The sequence below is a fragment of the Citrus sinensis genome, chromosome 1 (assembly GCF_022201045.2).
Source record: "Citrus sinensis cultivar Valencia sweet orange chromosome 1, DVS_A1.0, whole genome shotgun sequence".
NCBI lineage: Eukaryota > Viridiplantae > Streptophyta > Magnoliopsida > Sapindales > Rutaceae > Citrus > Citrus sinensis.
In genome coordinates, this window is record NC_068556.1 from 24324867 (window position 1) to 24349735 (window position 24869).

Here is a 24869-nt window from a genome sequence, read left to right on the forward strand (position 1 = left end):
GTTACAAATTTACAGTAGTGTTTATTAAAATAACATATACATGCATGCGTATAGATACAGGTTAGTTTTACAAACTGTAAGTTATAGACATGCATGCATATATATATAGATCCCTTTAATTTTTGCCTGATATTTAATAATTTACGTACAAATATATATATTTTCATCTGATCTTCACTCAAATATAATGATAATTCATGACAATTTTTTTTTATAGTTTAGTCTGGTCAAAAATCAAATTCTAACTTAATTAAAAACCCTTTGTTTAATATTTGTTTGCGTATACTAAATTGAGGGGATTTATATTTCATGATTCCAAGAACTTGTATTTATCATTTTTTTTCCCAATTCAACTTGACATAATTTTATCCTAAAAGATTCCCTTACAACATTGGAAATATGTCACATCGATGGTTTAAATATAGTAAGAAATTTCAATAGGTGGCCATTTTATTATGCCTAATTCTTAATTATTATTCGTGTAAACAATGGTAGATGCCCTACCTGAGAGAATATTTTGATTCGACGTGTCCCCAACCCCATGATGAAAAAATACAATAAGTTTGTATAGTGAATGCGATGTTTATGGATAAAATTTAAGTGATGTTATATCTCGGACATGTCACATGGAAAACTTTATGACATTTTATGTTCTTTGATCATTAATACCCATTACCCGCAAAATGAATACTATCCACATACTTTTTTCACTGCTCAAAATTTGTAGATATGCAGTTCATGTGGTAACTATTCACGGCACTTGTTATAGGGGGAAAAAAATGCATAAAAGCCCCACTAAATATAGATTTGTTTTTTTTTTCCCAAGCTTTATTCATGAACTTGTGTGAAATCACGAACTTGTGAAACTATTTTCAATATGTAGTTGTTCTTTCAGTAGATATTACGTCTAAAAATTTGGATTTTATGCTTATTTGAGTTGTACTAAAGTTTTAAATATCATGTGCTATGGGTGGTGGGTGCATTTATACAAACATGGTTCAGATTTAGTTAATCTTACATTTTATACAAACATGAAATCTAAGTCCTCGTACCAAACTTATTACAATATCTATTCAATTAAGCTATATGTAATAGATAAATGGTTTGGAACAAAGAGGAATACAATAGTGTTTTGTAGCAAAAGAGAACAATCAGCGGTGTTTTGCTGCAAAATAGAACAATATAGACTAATATTTTAGCACAGAAAGATAATGTATTGTTCCAATTTACTTTCTATTATGTGCGAACATCAGTTAACGAGAATGTTAACATAGATTTCTAGGACCTACAACAATCTCCTTTCGATATATATGATGACTTCTTTTTTAATACTTTGAACTGAGGTCTCATTTTCCAGTCAATTTTCATCTTGTTATTCTTACTTTTTAGAATTTAGAGTCCCAGAAAGGAGTCATAGATTTAGTGAATTCAAGCACAAAATGATGGTGTCCACAAGTGGGCATTTGAAAAAGTTCAATGCCTTTGTGCCTTGTCGTCCCCTCACTGAATAGTATCCATTTTACCCCTCTTTGCCTTTTTCTGCTGGCATGCAATGAAGCAAATGAAATGTGACAACATAAAAAAGCTAAAAGAATGATCACTTTTGAATCATTGAATGGGAATTGAGGGAGGAAGCAGATCCATCATTTCCCTTATATCCCGATTGAGCACTTTGTGTTAGGTACAAGCAGCAACTGGGGGCCATGTTGTTTTTCAAACTTTTTACCATCTTTGGGTAGCATGCTAACATGGGCTCATTCATTATGCCTTCTTTCTATTTATTTACTTTTTTCTCAAATCATTCCTTCCACGACCTCTCAATAATGCCTTGATGAAGAAAATATTACAGCAATGCTTTGATTTTGACAGAAAGAAAGAGAGAGAGAGAGAGAGAGAGAGAGAGAGGTGACTCGTGATGATACAAGATGCTTTGAATTACAAGTGTTTCTCGTAAGGAAATTAGCTCACATGTATGTTTCAATTACAGTATCCAAGAAAATTGTCACCACTTTCTTTCTTCGCCAGATTAAGTAATTGTAGCTATATTTATGCTGGGTTGTTGATATATATAAATCTAGTTCATTTAGGTCGCACTTATCAGCAAAATTTTCTTAAAACGATATAATTATTTATTATATAGAATATAGAACAAAGTTCGAGAAAACATAATGAGGTTTAATTAAAACTAAAGGAAAAATATAAAGCAAGAAAGACAGAAAAATCACAAAAAAAAAAAAAAAGAGTAAATATTGCCAACAGAGCACAAGAAGAGCCGAAAGATAAAACAAAACCTGGTGGAGGAAGCTGCTTTCACGAATTTGAAATATGTGTACGCATTTTAGCCGATTCTGGTGAGTCCTTTTGTTTTTTTTAGGTCCCCTTCAGCTTTTTGGTCCTGGAGACTGTTGCTATAAGCACCCGACTATTATCCTAGATACACTTCCCATTCTGGCTTGGAATTGGGCCAACTTTTGTACTTTTAAAATCAATCGGGCCAGAATCAAACTCTTCCAATCTTGAAAACTCCTCCTCTACGCAAATTAAAAAAAAGAGAGGCGGGGGCGAGGAAATGAAGCAGCTCACATGTATTGATGATGATTGCAATCTATCCGCCTGGAACAAGAGAAGCAGAGAACTGACGTGGTGCATTTAGAATAATTTTTTTGGGCTTTCCTATGTGGTCCATGACACTTTAAAACCCAATCAATGAAGGCCCATTTTTTACATATTGTTACCAGTAACCTTATCGCGCGCCCTATTTTTGAAACATTGCCAGAGGAAATTATATAAATTGATAAATATGAATTTTTTTTTTCACAAATATTAATTTAACTTGATTAATATGTCTTCACATATACAAATCTGACCCTAGTACCCCAACTATCTTAAGATCATGGTCAATGAGACACACACCACTACAAGAAAAAAATATGTAGGGTAGCATTTGAAAAACTTTCCTGAAAGTAAATAGTAGCGCGTGTGTGCGCGCGCACACATCTATATCCAAAATAATTTTGAAACACAATGAAAAAATAAATTAACTATTGATAGGAATTTTGCTATGATATGTAGGTTTATAATTTAATTAGTTTATTTTAGATGCTATAAGAATGTAAATTGTAATTTTTTTGTCTTTTTATAATTTTCATCAAGGGAAGAGTTAAGTGGGACTTCATGAGAGTTTTAAAGGGATGTTAGAAGCTCCATTAATCTTGAATCTTTAGGAAGATTATTTTATTAATCAAATTACTTGGAAAATGAAACCACTAATTGTTCTTTAATAGAATGATTTTGACCATTATTTTAAACTCAGAAGCTTCAAATATCTTCGGCAACTAAACAAAATCCATTTGATTGAAGACACCCACACGAATCCATCTCTTAAATTTCAATAATTTTTTTTAATAGCTATTTGCATGATCTATGAAGTAGCCCATTGCGCGCACGCTAAAAATTAAGCAGCAAAAATGGATTTGATGTGGACTTATTGATCAGATTAATTAAGTTAATTAAACTTGACTTTAATTAATCTAATTTTAGATTTTGAAACTTCCTCAACTATCAACTACCCAAATGACAAAGACATTAATATTTTTGATATTATTCCATCAATTTTCTATCATTTTCCAGATGTTTCATTCAGAAAAAGAAGTTGAAAACTCAACATTTGCTAACCTCCAATAATAAAATAGCCATTATGTAATTAATATTTTATGAACATATTAATATAATAACATATCGTTTAATTTTATAATACATTGTACCTATGCAACAGCAAATCTCGAGATAGAAGCTGGCAGCTCTTGATGATGCAAAAATAGTGTTTTTATTTTTATTTTATATACTTAGTTCTCATTCTTTAAGGCTCGAGCTAAGAAGGAAAAAAAAACCTTTAAAAATAAAAATAAATTAGTTTTATCTTTTTAAAAAGAACATATAAAATAAAATAAAAATCGGTCACCATTTCGAATATGATTGTTAAGCAGCCAATTGATTAAAGCCTAGTTAGGTGGTGAGATAACGTCTATGAAAATTTATCAGTTGTTGTTGTCTTTAATTGTTTTTTCCAATTTTAAATTTGTTTCAGCTTATCAAAATCAAACTTTTTCAAAAGTTATTGTGCCATAATATTTTACAGAAATATCTAAAGAGATTCAATATTTTTAATCTTGTCATTTTTTTTAATGCAGAGAAAGAGTGCAGTTATTCTTCGAAATAGAGTTGCTTTATAAAATAACATTAATGACGAAAATATAAAAATTATCCTGAAATATTTGTAATGATTCATGGGTTAAAAAAAAAACAATTATTGGATGTCTTCAAAATGAAAATTTAATAAATACTTAGCATGCATCTCTGTGTAAATGTATTATTGTTGACGGGGGTTGGAAACTCTAAATTTTCACTTGCAAATCATCGTGCAACGTGGCAACTGACCGATTCTGAACTAAAAGAGAGAAGAAGAGAAGGAACCTTCTGGTTTTTAATTCCTACAAGGCAAATGTGGGATTGTGGGATTTTTTATGGGAACGTGCAAACCCTAGACTTGGTTTAAAAGTCAACAACAACTTTAATCCCAAAGTTTTAAGGCATATTCTATTTTTAGAAAGAGATTAGGTGTCCCTGATCTATCAATAATTAATTATCTTAATTATAAATAATTGCCACATTAAGGAGAGTTCTCTTATTATAAAGTTCAATCCATTATTGTTTCATATTTGCTCATCAACCTCGTTATCCACTCAAATTAAATATATATTTATCCACTGATAATATAAAAATTTAACTTTACTTTTGCTTAGATAATGTCATGTATAAGCATTAACTTTATTTTTCTATTCACATTGACACCTATGGTCTATAGTTTAATAATTACTTCGGATCATTAAACCTGTGATGACTCTATTAAATAATGAAAATTTGGTCATATCTATCTTATTGGTTCGGATTTAATATGCATTAAAGTAGATTTACTGATAAAATCTCAAAATCAACTTATTTGACAAGAATTTTATAGTAATAATTCTTTTTAGAGATTTTTTTTAATGATACAATCTTCATATATTAAAATTTAAAAACAATTCTTAAGTTATGTTTCATGTAATTTATAGCCTGTTTAATCCAATAGATGAGGTTGAATTTATGAAAAAATAGTAATTAATTAGATTGGTTAAATTTATGGGCTGTAACTCACGCAAACCATATAAGTTAAGGAGACTCAAATCTAAATCTATATGTTAATAGTATAGTCAGATACCAAATTACGATCAAGCATGATTTACAACCACCAAATGAGACTACATCTTCACACAACAAACGTCGGGAAAAAAAAGGGGTTAGAAGAGATGTTGAAACCCTAGTTTGAAACAAAAATGGAAAGAATCAATAGACTTGGTTTGCAATTCTAGGCTCGAGAAACGAGCACCCCGAAAAAGCTTACTTGCATAGGAAGCATGGAATGTGTCCGAGAGAGAGAGAGAGAGAGAGGAGGGGTTAGGTTTCATTTTTATGAACAACTTGAGGCAATGTGTTATGCGAGTCAAAGAATTGGCTAACATAAAGGTGATTAAAAGCAAAATTAGGTCAAGAAAAGCATCTTAAAAAGGCAACGAAAAGAAAATCATCCCATAGGCCTGCCTAAACCTATACTTGCAGGTTGAAATTTTTTGGTATACATTATGAAAATAAATGTACCTTTGAAAAAAAAAACAAAAAAATATTAGAGCATACTTTTCTTATGTGAGCTGTATACATCAAAACACGTCCTCATATTTATTAATGCATATCCGAATTAGATTTCAACCTGACTATATAAAAGCTTGTCTCGAGAGACTCTGACACAGTTCTCAATAGACTTGTAATACAAAAGAAAAAAGGTTAATTAAAGAGAGTCAAACTCAAAGCGTAGAAAGTCAACGTGCTTTTTATGACAGGATTTTGCTAGTTGTACTTCACCCAAATCCAAGTCTCAGGATTCCTGAATCCTCATTTTTATATAAATCTCCCCTCTCCCTCACTCGCTCTGTGTGTCTCTCTATATCAGTCACTCGAAAAAAGGTTCTGATATTTCATGCAATTAATAGCAATGGTGGTAGCCTCACCAAATCCTGTGAGAAATGAGAAAATCCTGGCTATTGATCTTCCTATGATTGATCTTTCAGCTGATAGATCAGAGGTGGGAAAGCTCATTGTGAGAGCTTGTGAGGAGTATGGTTTTTTCAAGGTGATAAATCATGGGGTTCCTGAGGGTGTTATTGCAGAAATGGAACAAGAAAGTGTTAATTTCTTTGAAAAGCCATTAGCTGAAAAGCAACGAGCTGGCCCTGCTAATCCTTTTGGTTATGGCTGCAAAAATATTGGTTTTAATGGTGATATGGGCGAAGTTGAATTTCTTCTTCTTCATACAAATCCTCTCTCCATTGCTCAAAGATCCAAATCCATCTCTAACGACCCTTCAAAATTCGGGTACCCTCAACTAATTATTCTCTCTTTTTTTTTTCCCCTTCCTTTTGCATGCATACTCTCCTTTTGTTTAGTTTAAGTTTTGTACATGGCAAGAAGTTGGTCATACTGATCAGTCCTATTCATGCATGTTATGATGGTTTTATTATAGATTTTCTTTTTGTAAAATAAAATAAAATATTGGACCAAGATTGTCATATTAATGGAATTAATCTACATACTTGTTGCCAGCTTTGCTTTGCTTGTCCAACTTGATGAGTTTGTAAATCTTGGTGATGGTAATTAGCTGGGCATGATTTTTGTGAAGTTTCATACACATGTAAAACTTTGAAAGTGTCTATGCATATATAATATTGATCCATGCATGCTTCAATTGATTAGTATTTTAGTTCCCTCCCTCGAACTTTGTTTTGAAAACAGAAAATTGTTTTTAAAAAAACCCTAACTAATTAGTATATACTTTAATTCCCTTCCTTGAACTCTATTTTTTGAAAACAGAAAATTGTTTTTAAAAAAACATAACCAACACCCACTAGAATATGTCTTTTCCTGAATTAGATAAAAAGATGGAAAATATGAACTTGTTCTAGACCAAGATTGTCATATCAACGCAATCAGTCTACATACATGAACTTGGTTTTTTTTTTTTTTTTGGGTTAAATTCAATGAATAACGAGTCGTATGGGATAAATAAAAACTTTCCCGTAAATTTGGATTGAATTTGTCAGAGAAACTTTCCTTCCGTGTAACACACAGGGACTAGTCATTCAGTGGGTGAAAAAGAGGAGAAAAGATTGATCCACTTTTACAGAATGTAAGTCAGAGATAGGTAAAGCTAGTACAAGCTAAATTTGAGACACATATTTTGCCTGATGCAAAGAAATCACTAGCAATAGAAAAAGAAATAGATATTGCGTTTTTTTTACTCATTATTGGAAGAAGAAAATACAGTAGATAGCAAGATAGAAAGCACTAAAAATCTAGATAGCCATGATAGCCATGATAAGCTAATAAATGAAAGTATGAAACTAGCCATAATAGCCTAGAATTAGAAAATTGCATGCACGACAATAACAAGCACGAAAGCAACAACCAAGACTGAGAAATTTTAAGTGATAATGAAATAGATGAATACTTGCAAGATGTCGTGAATATAGAAAAAGAATTAGAATGCATAGAATGTGAGGAGTGGCCTGAGGATATTAGAAAAAAAAGTAGAAGAGTTTGAACAATTAAAAATAAGAGGTAATGATTCAATTACCTTCATTTACTTTAATTTTTTAAAGTAATGATAGATAAATCAGCTAATAAAAAGAGGAGAGCAAAAGAGAAAAAAAAAGTAGAAGAGTTAGAACACTTAGAAATAATATATAATAATTCAATTAGAAAAAATAATAGTGAAGTATATAAATTACAAATAATTAATTCAGATATAACAATAAAAACTCAAGATGCAGCGTATAGTTTAGAAGATAGAATTGAATTTAAAATTCATATAAGTGAATTATTAGAAATAAACTTCAATCAAATCAAGGATGAATAACAAAAATTTTGAACCCAAAAAATAGAAAAAAGTAACAGCAGTTTCTTCTCAAAGACTTCTTACCAAAAGAAGCAAAGCCAAGATGCATGTGGTGAGAACCAAAAAGGCAAAGGGATTTATTTTTTATTTTTTTTATTTTAAACAAACTATTATTACAGGCATCATCAGCTTCGTCACCGTTATACTGATACAGTATAGCTAACCCTACTTCTGCTTCTGCTGGTGCTGCTACCGCAACTTGTTTAACGTGTGATATTATTTACGACAGGTCAGCGATGAATAATTACATACGAGCAGTTAGAGAGTTAGCATGTGAGATATTGGATCTAATGGCTGAAGGATTGTGGGTCCGTGACCCATCATACTTCAGTAAGATGATCAGGGACGTTGAAAATGATTCATTTTTCAGAATTAATCACTACCCATCTTGTTGCAATAACAACACTACGAGGGTTGGATTTGGGGAGCACTCTGATCCTCAGATCCTGACTATCTTGAGATCCAACGACGTGGGTGGCTTGCAAATTTCTCCTGATCATGGTGTGTGGATCCCAGTGGCTCCTGATTCCGCTGCGTTTTGTGTAAATGTCGGTGACGTGCTACAGGTAAAATCTAGATTCTCTATCTTGTGGTAATCATAACAAAAGCAAAATAAAAAAGTTGAGTTTGATTCGACTGATTGGAAACTGTGGAACTGATGTATTGGGAATCAGATTTCTTTTGCGAAATCTACGCTGCAGCTTTGAATTCGATGAAACTGTGGGTCCCCCATCAGTTTCTGTCCAATGGAAATTGAGTATTTAATCAATGTTAATGATTCTGTGGGCGACGTTAAGTTACGGCCGTTATGTGTTTTTATTGCATTTCGCTGCAGGCTATGACCAATGGGAGGTTCGTAAGCGTGAGGCATAGGGCTTTAAGTTACTCAAGCCAGTCGAGAATGTCAATGGCCTATTTCGGGGCACCAGCCCTACAAGCGAGGGTCAGTGCCCCTCCAGAAATGGTGACAACCAACAGGCCTTCTCTTTATAGGCCATTCACCTGGGCCGAGTACAAAGCAACTGCTTATTCCCTCAGCCTTGGAGACAACCGCCTTGATCTCTTCATAAATTGCAAAGATGATGATCACAAAAAGTTGCTCGATTGATGAATTTTGAGGCATCTTCTGAATCCGGCCACCCACGGAAGGACAGTTTTGTTTATAATCAATCAATGCTATTGCTACCTATATATTTTGCATACAGGAACAAGTACATGGGATTAGGAAAATATGGCGTTGTAGTAATCGATGTAGTTTAGCTGTTAAGCGAAAAATGTTCCGTTCAATGCTCGCTCTTTTGCTCTTTGTTGCTGACTACTTACAATACCTCAAAACTAAAGCTGAAACAACCAATTTAGCAGGCACATCATGAAAGAAGAGCAAATACATATATAAAGTAATGTGCATTATCCAAATGAATCTGTAGCTGTGTTAGCGGCAATTAAAAAAATAGCCGACTAATCGAAACAGTCAGATACAGGAATGTTCATAGTTAAAAAATGAAGTTCTCTGGGAACATATGCTTTTTCTGCTATGCTAGTACAGGCTGCAAAAGGCAGTGAAGACTTAACTTCACACAAGATGTTTTGCATTAGACACGGATCTGGGATCTTGCAGCAAAGCGTAAGCATTTCTTTCGACCAGTTTTGCTAAGTGCACAAACACAATTCTCAAGAAGCTCGTAGTCCTCCTCCCAGAATAGCAAAGATGCCTTGGCTGGGTTCTCCAAAAGCATCTTTGAGGTTAAGTAACCAGCAATTGTCCATGTTTGGTGAAGCCGGGATTGCTTGCCTATAAACCTCCCACTTTGTGTGTCATAATACTCAGGCCACTGATCCACTGACAGCCTCTTTTCCGCCATTGCAACTGCCTTTTCTGCTAACTCCGGCCTTCCCATCTTGATGCAGGCCAAGGTGAACTAGAATATCAATCAGCAAATACATCAGTGAATATCCAAAATCATATTTGAACCAAACCTAATTAATGTGTAATCATTTCTTTTATTGATAGTTAAAAAAAAAAAAAAGGAAAAGGATACTTGAAGAACTTTAATCCCTACCTGCCATAAGAGTGTTGGCCAAGATCCACCATTGTGATATGACCATGGACTGCATGCAATCAAGGCTATGTGTTAATAAATTTATTCAAATGAAAAGGTAAGGGTGTTATAAAGCACAAAACAAGAGCCTCACGTGTTCTTTGGGTCACCGCCAGTGATTATTCGCCATTCCTCGTACTCCAAAGCAGGGTAACAGATCTTAAGAGGCATATGAGCAACAAGATCATCCCACTTAGCCTCAATTAAATTCAGAATACCCTCATTCTGTCTTGCGGTACCCAAAGAAGAAACAATGGCCCAAAGATTTCCAAGAGTGAAGAATCTAAAATCCATGTGACCTGGTTCTAGATTGCCAATAAGATAGCCACCTTCATTAGGTATCCAATCTACAAGCCATGAAGGAATTTGATCTGGATAGATGTTGAACTTGTTGATGGCATCCACAGAGTATTCTTCAGTCTTGTAACGATAGATCTCATTGATTTTCATCATATCCACCCAATAGTACTCTCTGACATGAAATGAGAGTGCACTAAGTCTGTTATTTATTGCAGCTACCAGGTTCTTAGTTCCATCATTGACAATGAGCATCTCACGAGAGCAGCGTAATGCCGAATAGAATAATGACTGTAAAATCAGATGCGTCAAGCAAATCACAAAATAAACTAGAGGCAAACAAACATAAACAAATCACAAACACAGGAGAATTTGAAAAAATCAATCAAGTGAAGATGGTAGGCAAAATTAGTTAAGTAACTAATTTTTTCCTATTCTTCCCAAAATAATCAAAAGTTAACAACAAAAGCATTGGCATCAACCTCATGTTGTCAGATAAATGGAAAAGACATTTATCACAGCAAAATCTGAGTATTCGACTTACTTGGATTTCAAGAGGGTGTCCATGAATACCCATGCGTCTATCAATCATGCAGGAACCATCAGTGACTAACAGAGAAGGAAACATATCGAATCCATCAGTTAGACAAAGATTAAGGATCAGTCTTATGCCTGTTTGGACGTCCACCCTCTCCTGCAATGCATAGTCACCGGTGATCTTTCCGTAAGCTCTCAACAAAATGATCCACCATAACCCTATCAATGAGATCAACATCTCAATCAAATTCCAAGTATGCTATTAAAAGAAACTCTAAAAAACTACAGTATTCTAATTTGGGAATACACTGGATTAATATCTAGACATGCAGAATGTCCACAATGATGAAAACTTTCCAGCAACATTAGCCATAGACAAACTACTGGTTATCAAACAGTGTACAGTATATGGAACATTGCATTATCTTACCAGAATCAACAGGGGCAACACGACCAATGGCTGATTCTCCAAAATCAGGATCTAAAACCTCTTCAAGTGTTCCATCGCCTCCATCAAGAGGCACAGTTCTAACTTTGAAACTTGCTGGCATCAAGCCTTGGCCAGGACTATAGCAGTCCACAGTCTTCTCCCAACTCTGGAATCAATCAAGGAAATATTTGATAAATTAAAAGTTAGAAGAAATGCCAATGCCCATGTAGAAAGCAAAGCCAACATCTCAATGGTTAATATCCCAACACAACATTAGGTTTAGATCATAAGTTACCTGTAATTGCAATGTGTGAAGAAGAAAATTCTTGACAATCTCCCCTTCTCCATTGAGCAAAAAAGCAAGTGCAGAAGGTACAAAATCACGAATAAACACTTGATCATAATTCAGAGGTTGCTTGTCTGCGGGATTATTGGCTGCAACTGTCCCCACCGGATTCCCACAATAATTAACAACCGCATCCCGAAGCAACTTCCAAGCCTCCTTCTCAATATTCGATGCCTCACTCTCAGTTTCAACATTCTCATTCAGATCCTTCAAAATATCCAAATTTACACCTGACCCATTAACCTGTACCCTACTCTCATCTTCTTTCACTACCTCATTTCCATTTTCAATCTTTTCAATCACAAATGGCTTCACATTCAAACCACCTTGAATGTAAATACTCTCAAATCCCTTCTCACTAACATGGCTATCAATAGACGTGGAGTGGTTCCTAAAATCCGACGCTACGTGGGGAATTACTAAAATACCCCTGCTACTATCTTTATTTACACCGAGCTTATTCTTACCTAAGATCTTAGATTCACCCCAATTCGAACCAGAGGCAAAAAAAGCCCTCCGGTTCAAATCAATTACACCCTTCTTATGCCCTATAACCTTACACTTGGCATCATTATAACAACTAAGCTTCGATTTTGAATGTAATTTCGACGAATTGTTTACAATTTTATGATTTGATCTTATATGAGAAACTCCAAATATTGAAGAGATTCTATAACCAATCAAGATTCTACAACAGGGTTTCATTGTTGAGATTCCAATACAGCTACTAGTATTCATTTTTTTTCCTTTTAAATACAGCTATCTCAATTATAAATTATAATTAAGCTATTAACTAAAATGGTATTTATTTTTTTTTATATACACAAGGCTCTGCTAATTCTAAAATATTAAAAACGAAGGGAGAAAAAAGAAGCTAAAAATGAAATGAAATAAAAATCGAATTAAAACCTTTACTTACAATTAGAGAAACGACTTTGAAGATTCAGCTTGTGAGAGAATGTGTGAAGATTTGGGAGATATTGGTGGCGCTGCTCCAACGGGAATTTATAGGCAGCGTAAAGTGAAAGTTCGTGGATGATTCGGACGATACGTATTTACATTTTTGTCCCTGCACGTGCAAATGGTTTGGATGATGTTGAGATCGAATTCTCAGTCTGTCCTTGAAGAATGAGTTTATTACCAGTTTACCACCACGTTTTTTGGGGACATTTTGACGTGTATATATATATATATATATATATATTTTAAAGAAATATGGAAAAAATATACATTTTTTTAGTTTGTCTTGTTTAATATACTTAGTTCAAGAATTAAAATACTTATAGTACAAAGAAAGTTATGTTTAATTTTTAATATATAACTGAAAAGGATAAATTTATTTAATTTTTCCCTCAAGAATTATTTAAACAAGCAACTCTTTGAGAGAATTCAATTTTTTAGAGATTAATATTTAGAATTAGAAAATTATTGAGATATTATCTATATTAAGGATCAGGCTACGGTGCAACTGTGACACCGTGCCACAGTTGCATCTAGCCGTTGGATGCAGTTAGAGTGGTGGGGTCCACTGGCATCCAACGGCTAGATGCAACTGTGGTACGGTGCCACAGTTGCACCTAAGGTTCTCCCCTATATTAACTATGTAATATTACAATAAAGATATTTGAAAAAAAATGGATTAAATATGTATTTTAAATGTTTAAAATAAATTATTCTCTTTCACACGCGAGGGGCTTGAACTATTCAAAATTTGTTAAATTTTAGCTTTTGTACCGAAGAATTTTAAACGTCAAAAAATAAATCTAAATACAATTTTTATTTACAACGAATTCAAATATGACTTCTCTTTTTGCTTTTGTTGAACAAGTCACGCAAGCATCGTTCCAAATACCTAAAGCGGGTCCGTCAGAAAAGAGGGTAAAATCGTCTTATCATTTTTACATTTACGAATGGATCAGATTGGTCGGTTGAGTCTCTAGTATTCCGGTCTTAAATAAATGTGCAAAAATCGAGAAAGCAACATTTTTTAAAAGAGTAATGATACAGCCACAAACTCTTGTACAAATTTATTTTGTACAAACTGATGTGGCATTAATTCATTGGTTGAATGAAAATATAAAATAATAAAAATAAATCATGTGGGCCAAGTAATATTTAATTCAATCAATGTTATCATGCCACATCAGTTTGTACAAAATAAGTTTGTACAAGAGTTTGTGGCTATATCATTACTCTTTTGAAAAAGGACATTTAAGAGAAGCAACGATACATGTATTTACACGTGTAAATTTATGATTGGTTCGAAAACTAACAGCTACGACATCAGAGGAATCAAGTGTTTTTGGCTAATACGACACCGTAGTTCTATTGCGCATGTTTCCAAAAGGCTAAAATATCTCCAAAAGATATCTCTTCGTTGTTCGAAATATCGCGATATCGTGAACTGATATTTTGCTTTTGTTGGTGTATGCCGTGCATGAATGTCCGTTGGAGTCAATTAAATGGCCCAGTTGATACTTTTGGGCCAAAATGAATCCTAATAACTATCCCATTGGGGTTCATACCAAATAGTAATCGAATAGAAGCCCATTTAAGACCTTCCCATGGGCTATTTAATTACGAGGGTTTATAAAAATATAATTCAATCATGATGTTACAGTAAAAGACTTTCATATCTTATCTTTTCCTTTCTAAAAATGACGTTGATAATAAAAGAATTAATCTCAAATCGATTTTTTTAGTCACGACCTTCCTTGAATTTGGATTCAGATGGTCAATAAAATAAATAAAAAAATCTGTTTGAAACTTAGTCAAGTCTCTGAGGTTACTTTCATATAATCATATCTTATCTTATATCTTGTATCAAATTTTTATCTCCTTAAGAGTAATGATAAATATCTGAAATTTCATCTGAAATGATGTATCGTTTATTGAGTGGCTGATAGTTTTTTATAAGATTTAAGTGAATTGATTTTATTATATTACCAAACAATTGATAAATGCTATATCATTTAGAGACCAAATAGTATTTTGCGCCCAAAAGTGTAGCCGAGCTTTTTTCTAAGTAATTGTATTTAACTGGTCACCCAAGTTTGAATCTTGAGAGAGGTAAAGGACTATAAAATGAATATAGGCTTTACCTACTCCCTCGCCCCTCCTTTAAAAAAAATAATAATTGTCATGTTAAAATAAAAAATTTGAGATGTGTAGTGCTACTCATCTTCTGAATTTTAATAAACCCATTATATGAGTCAATAATTTTCACTTAATCGCCATCTTTGATATCGTAAGCAATGATCTATTTTCTCACTCACCGGATGCATTGCTTGACTAGTGTTTTTCTAGGCATTAAACTTTAAATAATGGTTTTAGTAGTTGTCGAGGTCTAGGCCGCTAATCTAACTATATATATAAATAATTTTCAGAACAACTTTAGGATAGTGATCAATTAAGCAATAGCATTGAGTTTTTTATTCAATCGTGGATGACTTTATAGTGCTAATTAATCAATTGTGTCGAGGGCGTGCATTTCATGTATTAAGAATTTATGTTAAATCATGCTATTAATGCCTTTAAAATAAATTAATTTATGTCACAAAAATGTCTTACAAGTTACTAGTCTTAGTTTACCGGAGTGAGTAGATTGCGGGCTTGTGGCTTGAGATATACATATTCAATTGATCTTCAATAATAAAAAGATTAATTAAAAAATGTCTCATCAATAATCCTTAGATTCAGGCTCTTCAGAAAAAAAAAAAATCTTAAAATAGAAACGTTTACTGTTTTTGAAATATGTATATGATTCGAAGCTATACTGTAACTACTAGTTGTGAATGGATGATAAATTGTAATAAGTCAAAATAGTTCACATTTAAAGCTATACACACGTCTTTGATAGAGAATGACTTATTTAAACATTTTTTTTAAAATATTATGTTACAGTCCATTCATATTTATAATAAAATATTTGATAAACATTATTAAGAAAAATTTCAATAATGGCATATGCCCGATGTCTAAGCTTAATAATTAGAAGAAAATCTTCTTTAAAATACACACAAGAGACTTAAATCCCTATTCATTTGCATGGAAATGGAAGTGTTCTAGCTCCCGGTTGTAAGGGTTAGCCAACTAACATTAATTATTTAGGTGGTGTGTTTGCACACCACGTTCCATCAATAGAAAATTGTATTCAATTTGACATGGCCTTTCTAATAACTCTCAAAATATAACTTATTATGAGTTATCATTCTATTCTTACCACACATTTTCCTTCTTAATTTTAAATCAACAATCACTTTCTTGACTCATAATAATCATCTAAATAATTCCAGCTCCGGATCCTGGCTATGTTAAATCACTTCCAATGCCTAACCATGCAAATCAAGTAAAATAAACTTTTGCGTGCTCACTATATTTATAGACACAAACCTAAACAATGAGTCCCATGGGCAATCTAACTTCGATTAAGCATTTGATGTTATGAACGCAATTAATTAGGAAGATGGAACATCAAGTAACACATCACCAAGCACATTGTATCAAGTGATCATCAATGGTGGATCACTAAAGCCTAGTGCAAATATCGCTTTAACGTACGTTTTGAGGCCAAAAAGAATTGTACTGTTTCGAACGTAAAATATAAAGTTCATAGTTTGGTCTCTTTTATACCAAATCCGGCCAGCTGAGATCAAAGAACTTGCATTCTTCAATGCTTCGTCATATAAATTAGCAGCTAACTAATATTCACATACACAAGCATCTAATTATTATGGAACTCTAGATGAGGAATCTTTCAATTCCACATTCAGTAAGATATCAACAAGTTGTATACTTAATCGTATTCGTCAATTAATTTGAGATGTGTTAGGCTCCGTTGTACATAGACATGGTAACTCCATTGTATTGATGTTCGCACGCTTTAAAATACAGATTTAGACTCGATAAGCAACTAACTGATTTAATCAATGCTATATTATAGCTAGATGGATCTAACCGGCTACCGTTCAATATAAATTAACAATGTCACGGGTAGATCATATGATGAAGCTGAAAATTTAATCCTTTAACTCATGTTTGGTTGGAAAAATGGTAGGAGAAGAAATGAATGGAAAGAAAAGAAGGGGAGAAAAAATGAGTGAAAAAGAAAGTTAATTTCATTTTTATTGTTTAGATGGACAAAGAATTTATTTTTTTCATTTATTTTTTCCCCTCTTCTCTTCTTTCTTCTCCTTATATTTTTTTTCGAACCAAACATACCATTAAGAGACAGAAAAATTAAAATGTATAACGTCAATCATGTCAAACCTGCCCATCAAAATTAATTTCCTGACATGAATAAGCACAATATCCAAAAACAAAAACTATGTTCTTACTTTGTTACTTATAACAAAACTCCCACACGAGCACTTACTTTATTTTTTACGGGTCCGAAATTTCTTCTATCCTTTTTCGGCCATGTTTCATTAATTGAAAGGGATGACACCAAAAACTCTCTTCAATTATTAAACATGCACCCAAAATTTCTAGATTCACAGCTTGTCAAAAATGGTACATGTAAAGCGATGTATCATATGCACTATTAATTTAGCCATCACCTCGCTTTCAATACAAAAATTTCACGCAACGTTAAAATGAGAATTGAGAAGGATGTTGATACGTCAATTGGCATAAAGTGGTAGTAAAAGGGGAAGAATAAAGTACAGTTTCTAGCAAATGTGTCATCACATTTACTAAATTTTGATCCAAATTTATGTACAAACAAATTCGTTTCGGTGCACAATCAAGTGGGTTCATTTCTTTATCTTTAGTTTTACATGTTTTTTTTTTTTCTAAGATCACCATTTGCCTATCTTTAGTAAACCACCCTATGGTTTTAAATATTTTATCTACATGTATAAATATACGTAAAAATGTAAATCTTCGAATTAAATCTAATAACAAATGACATATGTAATGATGTAAAGTAAGTTGGAGGACTAACGTTTTAAACATGATTCACGTGTTGTGTAAAAATATCCAAAACACCAAATGGTACATATAATTATGTGTGATAATTATTTTTTTTCATGACCAAACACGTGGATTCAATTATAAGCTACAACAATGAATAGTCCAAAACAAGTGGATAGATAAAAGCCAATGAATAGTCCAAAATGAATTGAGAATTAAAGTTATTGGTCCAATTTTAACATTTAGCATGAGATAAAAATCACTTTTTATCTCCTTTTAGGGTATGCATGCATTCATCGTCTTCAAAAGTTGAATTATTATATAGACTGGCACAGCCATAAAGATTGGTATCTACTTTTTGGAGTGGATATTCAGATATTTAAAATACAATAATAATTGAGATTGTAATAATTAAATTTCAATTATAATCTATTATATATATTAAATAATAAATTTTATATCTAAGAAAATTAATATTTTAACATTCATTAAATAAATTTCACCGTATTAATCGAAACTCAAGGTAGGACTTGATTGTTGGGATCATAGAATTACTCTATAAAAAATATAAATTCAAGGATCACCTTATGTTACGTTAAACGTAACATACACACACTCACAGCAACAATAACAGACTAAATTAATACTGTTGTTGTGAGTGCGTGTATGTAACGTAACGTAGCACCGGCCTAAATTCAAACTCTTTGTTAAGCGTGTGAAGCAGTTGAACTAAATAGTCCCGCGAACAGTATTACAGCGTCGTTTCAAAAGACTTAGCATCCACATTTAAGCCTAAGAGATAAATCCATGAATGAAAGAATAGAGTAAGCAACCTCGATCGCTACGCTACAAACTTCTAAATATATATGTACTAAAAACTGCAGCGAAAAGACAATTTGGTCACACCGTCGTGGCAATAACTGCTGAAACTACACAAATCAATCAAACAACACTCTGCGTGATAATATCTACTGAGGGTACACGAATAAGAATAACATAAGGGGTAATTTTTAAAAACCTCCCCTGAGGTTTGGACTTGTTGCAAGTAGATGGTGAGAATCTGTTTATTTGTAAAAAACCCCCTACCGTCAGTTAACTTTAACATTGACCGTTAGTTGACTGTGTAAAGACAATATTACCCTCAACAACAATTTGTAGACGGAAATAACTAAAAAAAAATTAAAATTGTTGGCGCGAAAAACACAAACCCTATTTTTTGACAATTTTATCCTTGTCAATTCCAAAAATTTACAATATCATAAGTAAAGATTATAACTATTTCATTTTCAAGTTTTTAATTTTATCTTTTTTGTTGAAACTTTAAGAAAATATCAATCATTTAAAAAGAATTTTTAAAATTTTAAATTTTATCTTTCTTGTAGGAACTTTAAGAAAATATCAATAATTTAAAGAGGATAAAATAGCCAACAATTTTAATTTTTTTTTAGTTATTTCCGTCTACAAATTATTGTTAAGGGTAATATTGTCTTTGCATAGTCAACTAACGGTCAATGTTAAAATTAACTGATGGTAGAAAATTTTTTATAAATAAATCAATTTTCGCCATCTACTTGCAACAAGTCTAAACCTCAGGGGAGGTTTTTAAAAATTACCCATAACATCAGCCACGCGTACGAGATATATATATATATTTTTATTTCCTCCTATGCAAAGCGAAGCTTTTCTCCCGTCCCATGTACGCTCATAGTCATCATAAGACGGAGAAACATGACAACTGCTTACAGCCGTCCACATATACGTCGATGCTACGTCGGATTCTCGCGCGGGCCCCAGCATGTTGACCGGGTGAAGTCGTGGTCGTTATGAGGCGGTATGGGCATGGGCATCCACTAGAAGAAGATTGTCAGTGATTGGAGTTTTGTAAGTTTGAATAGGAGATGGAAAATATTTAGAAACGTGGCTCAAAGACAGTTGTCTTTCGCAATTTTGTGGACTACAGCTCGACATTCTTTTCGTACCTCCACACACAAAAATAACTCTTCCCATCTAAAACAAATTATGCACATTCTTTTTAATTATTTATTTTTTGATAAATTACACACATTCTTTTCAGCCAAGTAATCCTTTTTATTAATTAATAATCTTATAAGTAAATCTACTCAAATTACTTTTTATCTCAATTAATTTTTAAAAATGAGTCTAGTGATAGCCTAGATCTCTATAATCATAATATACAATCTCATACTTTATCAAGTTGTGACTTAGAATTATGCGCCTAGCCACCCACTACATATAATATAATAAATAAACTCCTTATGTAAAATCAAATTAACATGATACGGCATCTTAAGATGAAGATTAATGTGGCCAAAGAACTCTTTTTTTTTTTTTTAATTAAAAAAAATTTACTCGAGACTTGAATCCTCTGTATTATAGATAAAAAAAAATAAAGTGCCAACCAAATTGAAGAAAGAACTCTCGTTTCAAGAAAAGGACACGGGTGATTATGATTTATGACAGAGACTATAACCTATGGTAAAATGAATTGCTTTCTTTTTTCGGAATTATAGTGAAATGAATTAATAAAAAGAAAATACACAGACACGTGTACAAGCGAGAATGAAAGGTTGTGCACATGCATTAATACGTGGGTGGTGGTGTAAGTGTTACGTGGTCGTATTGCATAGAGGGGTTTTTTCATTTTCAAGAGTTGCGGCTGGTGGTGAGTGTTTCAGTCCAGGAAGCCTAACCAAACTCCCACCCAATTAGCGTTCGCATTAGCAGCATTAGCTGTTAACCAAATCCTTTTGTTTTAATACAAATCTTTTTGACGCAACACGTGGCACCTCCTCAACATACTTCTTATTTGGGACCACTTTGATGGCTTCTCTTATAGGCGCGCGGCCTTCAAAGATTCCCTCCGCCGCCACGCTTCTCTCTCCCACCTCTCTCAGTCTCTCCAAACTACGCTACTATTCCATCACGTGGGAGTCACATTTTCAGTCTTTGATCTTTAACTTCCACAAATCAGTATTTGATCTATTTGAAAATGAAATTAACCACAAATTATCAATCAAGCACGAATTTAAGTCCTAAATAACTACTCTTATCGATTGTGTGAGTTCACATTGTCGTTTGGGATTTATATATCTTTGTTTATCAATTATTCTAATTTTGTTAAATCTTGAAATGGAACTAATAAAAATATTTGATCCACTTTTACATTTCAACTAATGTATATTAATTATAATGGATGTTAGCTAGTTGATTTGCTTAGCTCATAAAACCTTTTAAAATAAAATTAGTTAACGTCCCTCTAAAAAAAAATTAATATTAACAATTACTCACGGTTTACACTGCTTGTTACTTTGTTAGGAAGTGATTCTTTTTAAAATAGTTATTGATTAAAAACCACGACATATAATTCCAGATATAATCGAAGAAAAGGAGGGTTTGAGAGCACAGTATATATACAAATTTTATTAATTATACTACCTTTAGAAAAACATGGACTACTTGTATAGGATGATTATGTGAAGTTTGTCTGGTTTAATGGGGTTAATCTTAAGCAAAATGTCCGTACGATGATGAACAAAGGAATGTAAAGATTGGGATCGTACTTAAGTGGCAACAAGCATCAATAATGATCTAACATGATAAGATTCATCTTTTTAAACAAGTTAAGTCCCTAATGGCCAACTTAACCCATAAGTTGATGAATCCTAAAGCGCCACGTCTCCCAAAAACATTAATTACTTGTAATTAATTTGATCACTTTTTGCGTTCTAGAAACAAGACAATAATAATTTTGGAACCTCTTCACTCTCTACAAACAGGTTCACGCCCCATGGACAATTGTTTCAAAAGTAGCATGACTTAGATTACACTATATTCTAATCATAACGCTTAGAATAATGACTTGTAATTATAATATTGTGGAACCAAATAATTCACATCTTTATTATTTTATTAATATTAATAGTAAAATTATCTCCAAAGACATGCTCCTATATTGCAATCACTTGCTTGAAAAAGTAAAAAAAAAAAAAAAAAAAAACTACTACTACCGGGTCAATGTCAATGTATATCAAAGAATGAGATTAAAAATCTCAAATTACAAATTTATCCCCCACCCACAAAAAAAAAAAAAAAAGGAAAAAGAAAAAAATTACAGATCGTAGAAATTCATATGTCCTAAAGCTTATCTTGTTCCCGTTTCATAAGTTTTTCTTCTCCCTTTTCACATGTTGGTGTTGAATTGCTGCTGTAAGGACCATAATTCATCAACATTCATATTCCACAGATTATCAGACGCATCTCCACCGTCCATCATTGGATTATTGGCCTCGAAAGCTGCTTGGAAATCAATGCCAGGGTTGAAGTAACCCGTGGGACTAATAAGAGACGATTCCGCGAAACCGACATGACTCTGGAAATAATCCGGATTAGTGTTATTATTAACCGGAATAGCATAGTACTCCGCCAAGTCCGAGACAGATGAAACCTGAGTCCCAAACGAGTCCGATGAAGCCCCCGTGCTTGAATTCTCCGGGGTGTAATGACAAGTAGTAATTTGTGAAGTTGTAACTTGTGATGAACAATTCAATGGCTGCATGACCATTTGCTCCGTGCCCACATCAATGTTGTTGAAGAACCGACTAGCCGGTTCATCAATGGGGGCGGTGGTGAAGCTGCCGGAGGTGGCTCCCGTAGTTGCGATTGGGGTGGCCGTTGCGGCCGGGGCCTCCGAGGCTTTATTGGCTTGAATTCTTTCAATCAATCTTGGCATCCATAAATATCGCATGGTGTCTTTGAATTGCTTGCTGTTCACGTCACATTTAAGCTGTTTTGCGTGCTTTTGGACTCGGGTCCTCCAATAATTCTTGATCTCATTATCAGTTCTGCCCGGCAAGTGTTGAGCAATTTTCGACCACCTGTATACATATGTATGCGTATGTAAACAAATTATTTGGCATCAAATTTATAATCATTAGGTTACACAAACAAGGAACCCAGATGAAAAGTTTGTGAAGTTCATTAAAATGAATATTAATTTAATTTACTTACCGGTTTCCCCATCGAGAATGAAGCTCTAGAATCATAAGCTGTTCTTCAAGAGTGATGTTTCCACGTCGAACATCGGGTCGTAAATAATTCAACCACCTTAATCTGCAGCTCTTTCCAGTTCTTTTGAGGCCTGTTCCATTGAATTTGGCTTAGATATATGATAGTTTTTTGTTTTTAGTTTTCTTTTTTTTTGGTAAAGTTGTCAAAGAAAATTATCGTGAATTGGAAATTTGCTTTCATGAGAAGTGCTTTTTGCTTAAGGACTTTCCACAACACATATGCTCTTTTTATTTAATAGATCAACTTGCATCTTATCATCTCATCATATATATCAATATCACCAACTTCATAATGATAAACACAAAAACAAAGCTAGCTAATACGATTTCTCTTTTTACGCTAAACATGCAGCTTTTATATTTTGCTTCAAATAGGCAAAATTTTTTGAAAAAGAAAAACACTAAAACGACAAAAGGGAAAAGGAAGCAAAAACTTCGCCGTGTCGATTATGCATAATAAGGATCTTTCTCTTTCGTTAAGAAAAAACGAAAAGCCCATTTCACTCCAAGAAAAGACATGGAGATAGAAACATGGCACGAACAAGTTGATGAATTTAATCATCAACTTGTCAAATTTTCCTCGTCTATTATTATTATTATTGTTTATTTCATTTCACGAGAGAATTATCTCGACAGAACTAGGGGAGTTTATTAAAAAAGAAAAAGAAAAAAAATTACCTGCACAACGAGCAAGACAGTTCCATCGGCCTTCACCATGATTAGAAATGTAATTAATAAGCTTAAAATCTTCTTCAACAGTCCATGGACCCCTTCTCAAGTCCAGGTCTTCTTCAGAAATGGTAGTGCTTGATGATTTGGAGTTGCCTTTGCTTCTGCAAGCTCTCCCTTTAACTTCCATTTCGGTTGGGTTGCCTTAAATGAACAAACTGAGTGACTGAAAGAAAAAAGATCCCTTCTTTCAGATTATGTAAAGAGAAATAGCCAATTCTTGAAAGAGAAAATAAAAGAGAAATGAGAGAGAGAGAGAGAGAGAGAGAGAGTGAGTGTTTTGGATTTTAATAGGGGGAAGATAGAGCAGGTGGGTTTTTATAGGTACATGGATACGTTTTGAATTTAAAAAAAAAAATATATATATATATATATATATATATAAAAGATATAGCATGTGGGAGGAGAGCAAGCCGCAATAGGGAACTTGGTTTCTTTGATTAATTTATTATTTAATTAACACTTAAGCTTCGGTAGTAATTATAGTTAGCCACAGGGGTTTGAAGTTTGACTCTTTGACTTTTTTTTTTCTTTTCATTTTTTTAAATCTCAGTGCGTGTTTGGAAGAATTGAGTTTATCGAATTTGTGGAAATAGGTTAATCTTCTCAAAAAAGCAACTTGCTCTTAAGTAACTGTTTTATCTAACAGAATATTTTGGATACTCCCATTATATTTTTTTTCTTAATATATTTTAGAGTAAGATGCATGTCTAGAGCAATTATATGATAAATACACGTGTGACAAAATTTTTAACATATTACTTAATATTTCGAAACACCTAGAATTTATGTAAATATGAGACCTTCTTAGATATTTTGAGTAAAATTCTTAAATTGAAAACAATTATTTTTTTTCCTCATTGACTATTACATTACAAGTCCATTGATATTTATATTATAAGATATATAAAAAAAAACCTCATGCGTCAATTATATGATAGTGCAATTTGATTGTTTGATTGTAGATCAATGAAGGTGTAGTTTAATTGTTTTGATATAACACAAATTGGATCTACTTTTGCATATTTAGATTAACATCAACTACATTAATTAATGCTGCACACAGGAACTCAGACCAAGGAAAATAATTAATCACCGATTTATTAAGTGATGCTTAAAAGAACTTTATTTTCTGCTTTTATACTGATATAAGAAAAAAAAAACGGGTATCTCATTGTTCACCAAAATATTTTGTTAGGGTTTATGTAAATCCTAGTTCCCTCTTGCCACGCCATAGCAATTTGAATAAATTTTGATGTGATGACTCACTTTTCATTAAAAAAAAAAAAACAAATGTAATCTTGAGATGCACGTCTCCTCCTCTACAAATTTTAATCTTTTGTCAATGGATGATATATTAACCAAAAATATTCATATACACTATAGA

At 32.9% G+C, this 24869-nt stretch overlaps 3 protein-coding genes across 3 annotated transcripts; 1 reads left to right on the plus strand and 2 right to left on the minus strand.

Moving 5' to 3' along the window:
- Positions 1–5828: 5828 nt before the first annotated feature.
- LOC102630592 (gibberellin 2-beta-dioxygenase 2-like) lies at positions 5829–9331 on the plus strand. Its single transcript, XM_006488731.4, has 3 exons — positions 5829–6465; positions 8274–8610; positions 8880–9331. The coding sequence occupies exons 1-3, from the start codon at positions 6071–6073 to the stop codon at positions 9150–9152; spliced, it is 1005 nt and encodes a 334-aa protein (XP_006488794.1). The 5' UTR covers positions 5829–6070; the 3' UTR covers positions 9153–9331.
- Positions 9332–9414: 83 nt separating this feature from the next.
- On the minus strand, positions 9415–12739 carry LOC102630289 (alkaline/neutral invertase A, mitochondrial). Its single transcript, XM_006488730.4, has 6 exons — positions 11703–12739; positions 11408–11573; positions 10985–11196; positions 10238–10731; positions 10105–10153; positions 9415–9963 (listed from the first exon to the last, which is right to left on the minus strand). The coding sequence occupies exons 1-6, from the start codon at positions 12489–12491 to the stop codon at positions 9637–9639; spliced, it is 2037 nt and encodes a 678-aa protein (XP_006488793.1). The 5' UTR covers positions 12492–12739; the 3' UTR covers positions 9415–9636.
- An 8952-nt stretch (positions 12740–21691) lies between these two features.
- LOC102629992 (transcription factor MYB108) lies at positions 21692–23784 on the minus strand. Its single transcript, XM_006488729.4, has 3 exons — positions 23432–23784; positions 22695–22824; positions 21692–22561 (listed from the first exon to the last, which is right to left on the minus strand). Exons 1-3 carry the CDS (start codon positions 23610–23612, stop codon positions 21868–21870), a joined length of 1005 nt encoding a protein of 334 aa, XP_006488792.1. The 5' UTR covers positions 23613–23784; the 3' UTR covers positions 21692–21867.
- Between the last annotated feature and the right edge of the window lie 1085 nt (positions 23785–24869).